The following is a 15,108-nucleotide window of genomic DNA, read 5'->3' on the forward strand; positions in this document are numbered from 1 at the left end:
GCACACAAGACAGAACTTACTGTATATCTGGAAGAGTGAGAAGCACCCAGCTCCCTTACCCCTCAGATTTCACTTATTTTGGCACATAAAAATCTAACTTCTGATCCTGTGTTTGCTGGCAATATGCTGTGTAAACCTTCTTAGTCTCAGTTTCTTAATCTGTAAAATGGAAACTATTCTCTGTCCTTGGGCCTATTTAAGACTCAAGACCCAGAAAGGAAAAAAAAATTATATATTTGACTTTATTTTAGGAAAAAAATCCTTCTTCGTGGCAAAGTAAAAAAAAAAAAAAAAAAAAAGTGTGTGTATATATATATATACACACACACACATAAGTATATACGTACATATACACACATATGTATATATGTTTAATATTTTATATATTTTTATATATGTGTATATACATATATATACATACCAAGAATTAAATAGTTAAATGACAAACAGAAATGTGTATTTACAATTCATTTAGTGAATTGGTTCCAGAAATCAAGATGAACTCATTAAAAAAATGGACATCGGAAAATGAACCGTTCACAAAACAGGAAATGCAGCTCTCAAACATATGAATAGGTGCTCAGTGTCCCTGAAAGAAAGGCATATTTTTAAAAACATGTTGACCTATGAATTCATAACCTACCAGCTAGCAGAGATTCAACAGTCTGATGGGCTCCAAGGCTCCCACGGAAGGGCGTGGTGAGGAAGCAGGTGGGATGAGGGATGGGGATGAAAGCGACAGATTCCTTCTTAGAGATACAATTTTTTGAACCTTGTATGTTTCACCAATTCCACAAAGAGTTTCTTCCCTAACTACTGCAAAATACTGCTTTTAGGCTTGGAGAGGGATCTTACAGGTAGGGAATCTCCAGTTCTAGACCCATCATTCTAGTAGTCATGATGACGGTGTTATCCTGGAACCTGCGTGTTTCCCCCCTTCCTGCCCCAGGTTCCTGGAGGAAGGGAACATAGAAGAAGCTGAAATACAAAAGCAGAGGATCGAACAGCTGCAGAGAGAAAGGCGGCGGGTCTTAGAAGAAAACTGCGTGGAGCACCAGCCGCGGTTTTTCAGGTGTGCACGCCCAGCACGGGGGCTCATAGGGACTGGTGACCCTGGAGGCTTCTATAGGAGGAAAGAGGACAAGAGTGTCCCCTCCCCAAATGTGAGCGTTCTTGGTGTCTTTCTTGCTCCAGAGGCCTAAAACCTCTCCTCTGGAACACGGAACATGCAAGTGGTCTAATGCTCGATTTGCAGAAGTTCCAGAAACACTCCAGTTTGGATTTGGGACACTTACTCTTCCTTTGAAAGTAACTTGCCATGAAAGGACTTGTTAAAAGTAGACTCCAGGATTTAGAAGGGCATCAGAGAGCATCAGCTCTTCACCCCCTCTTTCTTATTACCTGAGAAGAAACAGGGGCCCGGGGAACATAGGGGCTCTACGGAAGGCCCCAGGGAGATGCCCCAGGCTGGGGTCTAGCCCTCCTGCCTCCATGCCAGGGCTGTGTATGGCCATAGGGGCTTTTTTGTTTGTTCATTAAAAAAATAAACAAACCGGGTCCATGCAGCAGAGGCTTGCCCTGCCCATTCCACCCCAGTCTTATTTTCAGAGCAGCCTGGGTTTTACTGTTTAGTTTGTTGTGGTTGTTGTTGTCATTATGTTTTAATGGACAATAGGAGTTAGCTACTAATCTTACAGCAGCAGTAGTAGCAATTAAGTAACTGTATATTCCAAAATAGCAAAATAGCAAAAGAGCAGCAAGTAACGTTTCATCCCCAAAATATAATGCTTTTTTACGTTTTTAGAGTCATTGTGGATTTTGTCAGGTGCCTTCTGATCATTTCCACCAACTCAGGTTACAAGCAAATGAAAATCATTCAACTGGCCAGAGTTTCATCCCAAAATATTCAGAACTTTGTTTATATATTTCATTTATCTTTATTATTTTGTTTATTGTCAATTAGCCAGCATACAGTACATCATTAGTTTTTGATGTAATGTTCAATGATTCATCAGTTGCATTTAAATATTTTAAAAACAAGACTCCTTTTAAAGACAACAGATAGATAAAGGGATAGATGAAAATAAACAAACAAACCTCTTTTTTTATTTTGATCTATTGACTTACTGACCAGTTGATAGATATTCACAAATACCCTTAAGTAGGCTAGTTCTCTTTTTTCTTTCCCTTTTAAACAAGGGAAATCTACATTTATAAAGATGTTCACTGCCCTGTTTTTTAGGATCATTAAAACTTGGAAGTAACTAAGTTGTCTCAAGAACTAGGGAGGGAGAGACATCGATTCGATCTATGTGAAAGCATCAGAAGTGACTTCATAAAGGCTGTGGAGCTCTGTGGAAAATGAATTAACATTTAAATGTAAAATACAAAACCTTACTTAGGCTGTGGTGGCCACCGTCTAGAATGGAACTTGAAAGGACGGAACACAGCTGCAGCCGCCTGGCCACAGCTCTTTTTCCTCTGGATAGTCTGGGAAAGTGTCAGAGTATCAGATGTGCCAAATAAGGGGCTGGAGAGGAGGCAAGAACACTGAGCCATAGTGGTCCTAGCACAGAGGTGACCGAGAGGCACGTGGCAACAAGGAAAGCGTCAGCAGGAATTCCATGTGGAAATTACAGTTGGGACAAGCCGGGCTCCTCTGTGTCACAATAAAGTGTCTGCTAGGCAGACTGGCTCAGTTTAGACACATCCCTTTATTAGAAGAGGGAAACCAGTGTGACAAAAATCTATGTCCCCAAGAGTGTAGGAAAACAGGCAGTCTCTCCCCTTTTGCTTCTTAAAACATGAAATATCAGACAAAGTTACAAATATATGCAACCTTTGACATAGCAGTTCCATTTACAGGAATTTTCAATGTGACTGTACTCATGTGCATACAAAATTACATATTGTTGCAGGTCTACCTTCTTATTATTAACATATGTCTGGGATAGCTAGAGATTTAAACAACCTCTTAAAAGCTCACCAGTAAGCTACCTGTTAAATTGTGGTCCATTTCTACAATGGAATATCATGCAACTGTTTAAAAAGAAATCAGGATTCCTTATGGCCAGAGTCACCAGATGTTTCCTATAAAAGACAAATGGTAAATATTGTTAGCTTTGCAGGCTGTAAGGTCTTTTTTTTCCTCTTTAAGATTTTATCTCTTTATTTGACAGAGACAGAGAGAGGGAACACAAGCAGGGGGAGTGTGAGAGGGAGAAGCAGGCTTCCCGCTGAACAGGCATCCCTATGTGGGGCTCCATCCCAAGACCCTGGGGTCGTGACCCGAGCTGAAGGCAGACGCTTAATGACTGAGCCACCCAGGTGCCCCTTCAGGCTGTAGGGTCATAGTAGTATCTGCCCAAGCCCCCTGCACAGCATAAAAAGCAGCCATAGACGATAGTTAAGTGAATGGGTGTGGTGGTGTTCCAGTAAAAAGGGTTTAAGATTAAAGGGGATCTAAGTATAAATAAGTCACAGAGATGAAAAACAGCACAAGCAATATAGTCAATAATATTGTAATAATGTATGGTGGCAGATGTCCAGTGGTGACCACTGATAAAAGGACATGTATAGAATTGTTGACTCAATGTGTTGTATACCTAAAACTAATAAAACATTGTGTGTTAATTCTACTTCAATTTTAAAAAACCAATAATACAAAGATAGGCAGAAGGCAGGATGTGGCCCTTGGGCTATAGCTTGCTGACCTTATTGTGACAATGGAAAATGATCTCCAGTAGATATCGTTCTGTCAAAGTCTCAAGGGGTGGGACGCCATACAGGGCTGTCTTTGTGTAAAAAATGGGAGGCGTGGAGTGTGCACGGGTATGCATGCATGCTCAGACATGCGTGAAATCTCTCTGAAAGAATGAAGCTTATAAGAGTGTTGCCTCTGAAGAAAAAGGACTAGGAGTCTAGGAAATGGGAATAGAAAGAAGACTTTTAGCTATCCACCCCTTTGGACCTTAGGAATTTTTATCTATTTAATATATTGTCTAGTCAAATAATAGTGAACCAAGGCTGTGCTCTCCTGACTCTTATGTCTTCCAATTCCTTTTGTTTTTAATGTCAACTTAGAACTTGCTGTGAACAACCCAGCTGATTCCTAGCTTTTATATAGTCACACCCAACATGGTGGCCGTCATCCCAGCCGTGTTTTACACACGACAGCTCTTCCCTTATCCACGTTTCTCTCAGAAGCACCATTTGTCATAGCCTGTAAGTTTGAGAAATGCAAGTCAGGAGTAACAAAATGGTTTCCAAGCTTCCTGGTCCCTCACGGTCCCCAAAGGAGACTGTCAGGGATATTGTGTGCCCATGAGAATGACAGCCAGGCCCCTGGGGGGGGGGGGTATAGGGAGGAGATGCAGAGGGGGAGATGGGGAGAGGGAAAGAGAAAGAGAGAATATGACAATATTTTCTATAGCCTTCAAGAAATTCTTTTACCTTCACAGGAAATCCAGTGATGACTCCTGGGTGAGCAATGGCACCTATTTGGAACTTAGAAAAGATCTCGGCTTTTCCAAACTGGACCATCCTGTCTTATGGTGAAAAAGGAAAGAAGAATGATACATCCCTATACTTATCCTGCATTTGCTTTCTGAAGCCACAAACCTGTGTCTATGTATTTAGAAGAAATTATCTAGAATGATCACTTGTGCTTAGCTTAGCATTGTAAGTAGTAAAGTATGTCTTTTCTTTAGTAGGTTTCTTTACAATTTCAAATGTTATCACAATTGTTTATATGAATGTAGAACACCTTGATATTTCATTTTATATATAAACTATTTAATAAAAATGCAAGATTGAATGTTAATGTGTGGGTTAAAAAAGAAGCTTTAACACTAATTTTCCAAAGGTTAGGAAAATTCAAATTAAATTTATGCCTTATAAAATTGTGTTGGAGACAAAAATTTATCCAGGTGCATTAAGAAATATGAATACCCAAGGTTACTCACTCATGCATAAGCTACCCGAGTTTAATTTGGTAACTCGGATCTCTTTTTGGCTCCAGTGGCTCTGGAATGGCTGGTAGGAAACAATTTTGCTGGTGCTGGAGTCTGAAGAATATTTGCATTTGCATTTTGGTGGTTGGCAGGATGGTACAAGAGTAGTGGAATGTATGTTTTTAATATCGAGCAGATACGGCGCCTTCCTGAAGAGGAGGAAGCATTTGAGCTCATCCCTCCCTAGAGGTGTATCGCCTTCTGTGCAAAATTGTACCCTGTTATGCAGAGAAATTGTCATCAATCTGAGACATTCCCATTAATTAAATGCTATAGTGGCATCCCAGAGACATGGTAGGAAATTTCTCCTTAGTGAGAACTGAACTCTTGACAAGTTAAACTATTTTCTGCTTCCCACCCCCACCCCTGGGTTCCTCACCCTTTACCATAGCTCTGTGGAGTATGGGATGTTCCAGTTTAGCCTAAAACATACAGTGCATTCCACACAACAGTTTGACTTTCTAAAAGTTTAGCAAAATAATGGATTATTTTAAATAATGCGTTTTTCTTATATACTGTTTTGATATTTTCTACCTCTTAATAACACCATATTTTAGATCTTGTATAAAAAGTTTGACCATCTGCCTTATAGACAAATGTAGAGAATTGATGTTCTTCTTTGTGTTGTGTTCTGATAAAGCTTTGTCTTACCTCTTTCCTACACTTTCCTCTTACTCATTTTACTCTTCTGTGAGTTTTGCAGCAGTCTTGAATAATACAGATTACAACTACTAAAAGGGGAAACTTTGTCTTTTTAAATATGTTACTTTGATGTACAATAATACAATTTGTGCAGTAGTTGAAGTGTGTTATCAAAGCAAAGCCAACTTCTGCCCAGATTACATTAAAACCAAAGCCTAATTTTTAAGCCTTTTAGTCTAATGTCCATGACAATCCTATGGAATATCAAGTATAATGGTGTAGTAAAAAGATTTCTCCAGAAAACGCTTACAGATAATTAAATAATTTCAGAGCGTGTAGAATTCTGTGAACGAAAAGTAGAATAAGTGATGGGAAAAAAAGAATGCATTATTTTTTCCAGTGTCACACCAAATAAACAAGTAGTTGGACAGCATTGCATTTTCAAAATGGAGTTATTTAAAGTGGGTCAGTAGCCTTTTGGACTCTGCAAGTGATTAGCATTTAAAAACAATAAATGGCTCATTAAATATTACATTCGTTCCTTCCATATCAGGAAATCAAGATGAATACAATGTGAATATCATTTCCATTTCTAAGCAGTTTAGATGACACAGTCCAATTCTTCGGCATATGTGCTTTGTTCTTTTCTTTTCAAGCATGTATCCGAATTCTCCTCACACACAGGAAGAAGCATTCTGTAGATTTAAGGAGACTCAAGGGAAAACCAAATCTAGTTTTCACATTATGAAGGAAATTGCAGACTTTGAGCAATACTGACTACTAAATAGGCCTCCTCCAGAAGCTGGCTCAAAAAAGACCAAAACAAAACAAAAACCCACCACAAGAAAAGCAAGACAGGCAGCCTGAATGGCTGAAGCTTTGTCATACAGTATCTGGAAATGTTTTAATTCTACCGCTATTTCAATTGATCTTGTGCTTTATTTTGGAATCATAAGCATAAATACCACCTTGGTAGTCATCTTATTTGAGATGCAAGTGGAGATAAATTATAATAGGATATGGAACCATATGCAAATTTAAAAAGCTACTGGTCAGGTGCCTCGTTAGCGCAACAGGTAGCGTGTCAGTCTCATAAAAAGCTACTGGTCAGTAGTACCAGCCCTATAAAGGGCGTTTCTAAAATTTAAATAGCTTAGTGATGCATCCTGTTATTATAGTCTTAAAACTACCTTGAAGGGGAAATGGTTTCTTTTCTCCTTCAGTCCCTTTTCTCCATAGCACCTCCCCATCTCATCTGTAGCTCAAGGGCTTTTGCTATTTTTAAGGCAAAGAAAAGAGAAACGTGTTGTTCTTTGGGAAGAATGAGGGTAGAATTCAGCTTTCTGAACTTTGAAAATCCCAATCCAATAATTGTGATCACCGTGCCATCTGAGATACATGCTTTAACCTCCATATTCTTCCTGATTATTCTATCCCAAATTGATGGTGAATTACATATGTATTCTTGAAAATGGAATTCTGGGCAGTTGACTACCTTGTACTTCGGATGTGCCTGTGGCCACTATCGATTACCCCAAGCTGCAGGAGATCCTTCTGGAAGAGTCCAGCAGCCTCCGGTGTGGCCTGACAGCAGATCCCTTCGGCTGCAGGCCCCAGAGCAGAGGCCGGTATTACCCTGAGTCAAATGTAATCATCAGAATCCCACTGAGGCTCTCCCGGCCCTTCACCCCCCAAGAAGTCAGTCTGGTTCCGGGACTAACTGAACAGCCGAGTTCACTTTAGGATAACAGTCCAGTTCTCCATCAAGTCGCTAGAGTGCCCCAACAGCCCACAGTCTTTGTGTGCTTCCCATGGGACTCTCTGGAAGAGAAAAATACACAAGCTAAAAAAAAAAAAAACAACAAAACAAAACAAAAAAAACCTCTTCATGTTTACTTCATTTGAGCTGCTGCTTTTCTTATATTCTCCTTTTAATTACTTCCAGTAAATCACATGCTTGTCCCTCATCTGTTATTTTCCAGATTTACGATGAGTGGTCTTGTTCTGCTATAAGCAGTCTCCACCCTGAAAGAAAAATTAAGTTTTTATTTGGCAATTGAACCTTGCTGTAGGCCTACTACATATTCAGTGAGTTATATTATGCACTCAAGCTATCATAGAATTTTCTCCGACCTTTTAGTTGTGAGTATGAGCAATAAAGTTGTTGTTCTTATGATGTTAGGAGTAATAGTTCCAATGTATTAGCATAATTTATTTGAATGTCTTTAATTTTGATATTAACATGGGCATAAATCTATTTTTGCTACCAGATGATAGCTATTTTCATGCGTTAAACTTCCCTCTGCATTGTATAAATCTGTTACTTGCTGTTAGTCTTTATTTTTCTGTGTTGGAAATATTTATCACAGGAATATCTGTAAATCATGACAAAATCCAAACCATTTTCTGAGACCTTTGTTGTGCGTTACATAATGATAAGTTGCAAATTTATTTTATTCATGATGATTTTATCTTCCTCCATTACCTTCAGAGGATACTATTTTTTTTTTAAAGAATATCTGTAAATCTTCTGTCTAGCTGTGTATAAGATTATTTTCTGCTTAAATCCCACCCTTCCACTCATATACCCCGTTCTCCCCAAAACGTTTGTGCTAATTTGTTTATCCCCCTCATATAGCTTAGTTGATGGTGAATAAATAACATGGAAAAAGGGCCACCTTTGTCTTTGTTTTTCCAGGTTAATGAGTATTGGTGGCTGCTGAAGGGGAGCAAGACTCTAAAGTAGGGTTATCTAGAAATACGCCTGGTTATCTAAAGTGATAGAGAGGGGCGCCGGGGTGACTCAGTCTTTGGGCACCTGCCTTCTGCTTGGGTCATGATTCCAGGGTCCTGGGAATGGAGTCCCATATCCAGCTCTCTGCCCAGCAGGAGGACAGCTTCTCCCTCTCCCACTCGCCCTGCTTCCCTCTCTCACCATCTCTCTCTCTCTCTGTCAGATTAAAAGGTCCCCCAATAATGGGTCCGTGATTAAAGGAGCGAGACTGATACAAAACAAAGGTCAAGCAAAGCTTTATTCCGCACCAAGCATCAAGAATCAAACCGAACGTTCCGGGCTGCGCCTCTTACAGAGAGGGTGACCTCTCTCTGCTTTATAGACTAGCTTTTAAGGGTGAAGGCCATGTGGTTGGGCATGGCCATGCACAGGTGGCCAATGAAACTGTAACACAGAGAAAGCTGCACAGTCATGCTAGGTCACACATAAGTGACCAATTGAATTACAGTTTATCCTAGTAGCTATTTGAACTAGCCTATCACCTTGGTCAGAATTGGCACCCAAAGGGGGAGCCCATACTCCTTGGTAACTAGGGAGACAGTATGCACTCCCCCACTGATTGGATGTCTCCAAGGATGGTCTCACCCACCCTTGTATTTGGGCTTTGTTACCTGGGACTGGTTTCCGGGACTTGTTTTTAAGTAAGTCCCCTGGGGGGAGGGGGGCAGGGACAGTTTAAATTTTACTGCATAAACAACAAAATGACTGTTTAATCCAAGATGGAATCGCTCTGGCTAAATAGGCCCTTACAAGATAAATAAATAATCTTTTAAAAAATAATAATAAAGTGATAAAGATATGAAGTAAGAATACCCTGGGACATAAACTGGAAAGCCATAAAATTGCCATAATACAAATGTAGGTCCCTCAGCCCTTAGGAGGAGGGACCTGAGGCAGCCAGAGCCCCCAAACAGCCCCCAAGGAACTTCCTGTGTTTACCCCAGGACATTATGGAAAGAGGGTGCTCTGTGTGCCTTAACATGAAAAAGGAAACTGCTGACTGCTCTTACCAATTTAATGGCCCTTATGAATGACTGACTCATCTCCTCCTCCCATATGCAAGTTGTGTCCTTTGCAATGCCTGGAACATTCTTAACCTTCACTAAACACCCATCTGGTTCATTGACATTATTTATCATGGTACACAGGATGCTGGGTCCCAGTATTAAGGGCATAGACTCACATCTCTGTATCTCTAAGAACACTTAAAGAGACAACCAAAAGCAATTTATGAAACTTGATTGGATCGCGGCTTAAAAGAAAAGAAAAATAATTTTCTTTTCCTTCACTGATTATTTTGAAAATAATCAGTGAAATTTGCATAGAAACATAATGAAATCCTTTCCAATTTTCAATATGTGTTGTTGATACTGCCTGTTGATCTGAATCAAATCTGCCGTCAGAGGAGGACCATTTTCCAACATTATTAAGAATAACGGGTTATGAACACTAAAGAAAATCTTAACAAGCAACCAACCTCAGAATACTTTAACATGGTAGCCATTGCTGAAATACGTCTTCAAGCATCCTAAGGTGTCAACTTTGAGGAGGCAATCAAATTTGGAGGTACGGGTTCTAGGCCATTGGTTTTACAAACTCAGTCATACAATTTTCCAGTCATACTGATAAAGGGAAGGCAAGCTGAGGACAAGGCAGAAGCTGACACCCCACAACACCCCCTCCCCGCCCCCGGCCATGGGATTTAAGTGGCATTCCTCAGGTACTCCTGGGCTGCCCCATGGCAGAGATCCCAATCCCGAAAGACAGGAGTCTTCCTCAGTTTACAAAAGTCTTAGCAATCTACAAGATGGTCTAGCTTCTGGAAGGGAATGTACATACAGTTCAATGTCCTTATAATCTGCAGCTGATTGACTGATACTTGAAGCCCAGAGAGCGCAATGTTCCTCTAGGAAGCTCCCAACTGTCTCACTGTTCATGCCTGACTAGAAGAAAAAACAACCTTAACTTGACAATGGTAGGTCCTCTTTAGCATGTGAAAGTTCTTTTGAAACCTCCCTCTTTGTTACCTCCTCCAACCCTGTAGTATATAATCAGCCACCCTCCTGGGGCAGCAGCTCTTTCTACCCACGGGTCCTATCCCCATGCTTTAATAACCCCCATTTTGCACCATAGATGTCTTAAGAATTCTTTCTTGGCCTGGGGTGGGTGGAGCGCCTGGGTGGCTCATTGTTAAGCGTCTGCCTACCGCTCAGGTCATGATCCCAGTAGATCAAGCCCCGCATGGGGCTCCCTGCTTGGCGGGGAGACTGTTTCTCCTCCCACTCCCCTTGCTTCTGTACCGTCTCTCATTGTATCTCTCTGTGTCAAATAAATAAATAAAATTTTTAAAAAACAAAAAGAATTCTTTCTTGGTCATAGGCTCCAGACCTCACCCCACCCAACCTAACCTATACTCCAAAACCCCATCAATACCTTGGAATACCAGCACTAATGTGACTGATGGCCGCCATAACCCACAAGTCCGGACATCACCGTCCCCCTCCACACCCAGACAAGGGTTTCTTTTCATGGACTTAGTAGTTGGGGTCCCTGCAGGAAACAGAACCTAATTCTGGTAGTTCAAGAGAGGAAAATGAAGGGGCTACTTGGCTGGGGGAAGGCATATCAGCAAAGCAAGAAGTTGTTAGCACAGCCGGAAGTAGCTGGAGCTTCAAAGAGGGGAAGGGCCATTGGGAGCTGTAGTGGAGGTCCACCCAGTCTCTGCTAGAAAATCCAGCCCAGAGGAAGGAGGAAATATCCCAATCTCTGTCTCCTCGGTCCTTCACCCTGGTGGCCAAACCCAAGTAAGCCTCGAACTCACCTACCACCACGCTCCCCCTGTTCTAGGAGCTCAGCCCCCAGGGCGGTTGGGGGGAGGGCCCAGTAAACAGCAGAACAAGCACCTGGATCTTAAACCAGAGGAGCTCCTGCCTCAGCTTAGGGAGGAATCTTCGGTAAGTAAATAGGCTTAAGAGCCTCTTTTTTCTTTTTTTTTTCTTTTTTTTTTAAAGAGGCAAGAATTTGTAAAATTATTTTGGCTCCTGGTTATTTTACCAAGGATAAATTATGATTAACTGTACTTTAAAAAACAAAACAAAACAAACTCCGGTTCTCTGTGATATGGTTGTCAAAGTTTTGATGAGCTAAGAGCAGCCTCTCTTCTTTGCTAAATGCCATTATTTAAACAGATACCAGCCTAGGAAAGCTTTGTCAACTTCAGTGATTCTCAAATTTGGATAATGTGCTGGGGTAATTTTATACACAAACACACACACACTTCCCAGGCAGCTATGGTAACAGCTATGTTTCTTTTCATGAAACGTTGTATATTGTTTTTGTACCATCTCGGAAGTGTCAAGGTAAAGGCCTTGTCACCTCTTTCTCCTGTGACACCTCACGGGAACTATAAAAGGGGCTTCCACAGAGAACAGGCAGCAGCAGCTGTGGTAGATTCTTCGAAAGAAGTTTGCCCAGCTGGGATGGTTGTAGACACTGAGAATACATAGTGTCCCATCTTGAGGGGCTTCTGGTCCAGTGGGAAGCCAGTGAGTTGGTCGACAACCAGTGTGGTAGGAGAGCTCTATATAGAGGACACCCAAGTGATGAGGGGAGAGGTGATGGGGCCTCATGGATGTACACTGAGAGGAGGGACAGACCTCAGACAATGAAGAGAGCAAGAGGGCTTGACGACAGGGAAGCCCAAGACTCGGGGTGAGGGGGAGATGCCCCGTATGACTCACAGTTCCCCTTTGTGCCAGTTAGGCCACAACACTGCTTCCCAACGAACAACACAGTGAAATTTTTGATCTGTCGCAGTATCTGGGGTTTTCCTCAGCCTGGAGCCTCCAGGTGAAGGATGGGGAGTGCTCACAAACAGCCCTGAAGGGACCGAAGAAGGCCAAGGAAGGCACACCCAGCGCAATGACCTCGCTTTTCCTCCTCCGCGGCAAGATCACATAAGCCGCCGCCTCCAGTGCTTCCCCCACCCGCATGTCCAAACACGGGGAGGGAAAGTGAGGTCATGCCTGAAAAATCTGAGGGGTTGATCATCTTTCTAGAAGCATTACCAGAGTAGGGTGTCTGAATTATATGAATAGACTAAATTTTCTCATTTTAATATTTTATTGTGGTAAAAATTTTAACCATTTTGAAGTGTACCGTTCAGTGGCCTTGGGGGCACCTGCGTTGTTATGGGATCATCACGACGACCCAGCTCCAGAATTTTTTCACTCTCATACTGAAATTCTGTACCCATTTAGATTAAGTTTTAAGCAAAATTGGATCTTGATGCTATGCCCCCCCAAAAATGGGTCCGTGATTAAAGGAGTGAGACTAATACAAAGCGAAGGTCAAGCAAAGCTTTATTTCACACCAAACAGCAAGAATCAAACTGACTGGCCAGGGCTGCACCTCTTACAGAGAGGGCGACCTCTCTCTGCTTCACAGACTAGCTTTTAAGGGCAAAGGCCATGTGGTTGGGCCTGGCCACATGTAGGTGGCCAATGAAACTGTAACACACAGAGAAAGCTGCAGTCATGCTAGGTGACCAATTGAATTACAATTTACCCTAGTAGACATTTGAGCCAGCCTATCACCTTGGTCAGAATTGGTGCCCAAAAGTTGCCTAAAGGGCAAAAGGTGCCCAAAGTTCTTGGTGACTAGTCTTTGGTGACCGTATGCATCCCCCCACTGATCGGATGTCTCCACCTGGCCTGACCCACCCTTGTATTTGAGCTTTGTTACCTGGGGCTGGTTTCCGGGACTTGTTTTTAAGTAAGTCCCCTGGGGGAAGGGGAGCAGGGACAGTTTAAGGGTTAAACAACAAGGGTATTGTTTAACCTTATTGGAAGCCTCTTGCTAACTCAAGTCCTTACACTTGAGTTAATTTTTTTCTTGCTAATTAGGATGTGAGGGCTCATGCGGAAGACCAGATCGGATTTTGGCAAGATGGAAGCACTGAATTTTCCTGACTTGGGTCACACTTTCACAACCCCGCTGAGGTAGTCGCACAACAGCGCGAGTTAGCCATCCCCATTTAACAGATGAGTATACCGAGGACCAGAAGTTACGCAACTTGACCCAACTCTCACAACTGGTCAGTAGCGATCTGGGGATACACCACTGACTTGTCCAAATCCAGCTCCTGCTACAGAATGAGATGTGAACAGTGTAACCCCAACAAACACCCTTTTCCCTTCCCAGTGTTAAGAACTTGTTCTCCAAAGATTTTTTCAGGCTTTGAAGCTGACACAAGCAGTTCAAGGACGGGAAAGAACCATGGGGTGGGACTTGGGAAACCTAATTCTAGTTAGTGGTGAGAACTGAAGTAAATCACTTGCTCTCCACAAATCTCATTTAGCCCCAACAGTACATGGACAGATTATTCTTAAGTTTCTCTCCGTGCTGCCTCTTTGTGATCTTGAGAATAGGTGGAAATGTTCTGCGGTTGATCAACAAATATTCATGAACACCAAGCATGTGCCAGACGCCGTCCCTACCCTCATGGGGCTTCCCTACAAATTGCAGACTCTGCTTTAAAGGGTTCTTTTCTATTTTATCCTGAAAGTGGTAATTATATGGCTACATGGAAGAATGTCACATATTCAGAAAAAGCTGTCCGCTTTTGAATCATTGTACTTTTCTGAAATCAGAATTATCTAAGAGTGAGCAATTGTCACAAAGCCTCTTGAGAGGGTCCTTTGCCTGCCCACATTCATCCAGCCAATGGTACAGAATGCGGGAGTTTCTGTTCTCCTAGAGCTCCGAGTCTGGTGGGCAGAGGGTGGGGTGGAGAGGGGAGCAGGAAAACAGACAAATGTGCGATGTAACAGATACCAAGGGTTGTGGCGACAGACCCTCAAGCCCAGTGGGAAGGCGTCCAGGAGGGTATTGTTGTATGTTACATGGGGTGGTGAGGGAGGGTTTCACCTGGTTCAGGACTTGAAGGACTTGGAGGTAGTGTAGAGAAAAAGCGGAAGAAGGTTTTGGGTCCTGGGAACAACACAGACCAGCCTGGGCCAAGTTGTGTCCGGTGCAGCTGGAGGAATGGCCAGGAGGCCAGTGTGCGTGGAGTGCAGGAGCGGGTGAGTGTAGCAGGGAGGAGGGTAAGTCAAGACGAGCGCTGGGAGGTATTTGAGGTCAGTGGGCTTTGGTTTTTACTTGGAGTGAAATTAAAAGTCATAAAGGGGGAGCACCTGGGAGCCACCTGGTGGCTCAGTGTGTAAAGCAGCTGCCTTCAGCTCAGGTCGATTCCATCCCAGGGTCCTGGAATGGAGCCTCACATGGGGTTCTCTGCTTGGCAGGGAGCCTGCTTCTCCCTCTCCCTCTGCCTACAGCTCTCCCCACTTGTGCTCTCTCTCTCTCTCTGTGTCAAATAACGTTTAAAAGATTTTTTTTTTAAAAAAGTCAAACAAAGTAGTGAGCAGAGGAATGACCTGATTTGACTTCCCATCTAGGGGAGACTAGGAGGCACAGGCAAAACCAGGGAGCCCAGGCCAGAGAGAGGTGGTGGCAGTGGTTGGACCAGGACAGAAGTATTGGAGGTAGAGGGAAGCAGGAAGAAACTAGAAGTATTTTGAGGATAGGATTAGTAAGATTGGCTGACGGGTTGGATTGGGGATATATAAGGGAAGAAGTCAAAGACAAATCCAAGTTCTGTGG

General features: G+C 42.5%; 1 protein-coding gene across 9 annotated transcripts in view; it reads left to right on the forward strand.

Annotated features, from left to right (window-relative positions):
- Window positions 1-8,329, forward strand: part of OSBPL3 (oxysterol binding protein like 3) — a 176,546-nt gene extending 168,217 nt beyond the window's left edge. For 6 of the 9 annotated variants that reach the window (XM_082692181.1, XM_082692184.1, XM_082692182.1 and 3 more), the window contains 2 exons: window positions 950-1,072; window positions 4,461-6,087. In XM_082692181.1, coding sequence (XP_082548307.1) covers window positions 950-1,072; window positions 4,461-4,557 — 220 coding nt within the window. In that variant the 3' untranslated portion in view covers window positions 4,558-6,087. Of the gene's footprint in view, window positions 1-949; window positions 1,073-4,460 lie in introns of all 9 variants that reach the window. The other 3 variants (XM_082692180.1, XM_082692183.1, XM_082692188.1) reach the window with 2 other exon arrangements.
- The last annotated feature ends 6,779 nt before the right edge of the window (window positions 8,330-15,108 follow it).

This window comes from Mustela nivalis, assembly GCF_964662115.1.
Source record: "Mustela nivalis genome assembly, chromosome: 12".
In the NCBI taxonomy this organism is placed as follows: domain Eukaryota; kingdom Metazoa; phylum Chordata; class Mammalia; order Carnivora; family Mustelidae; genus Mustela; species Mustela nivalis.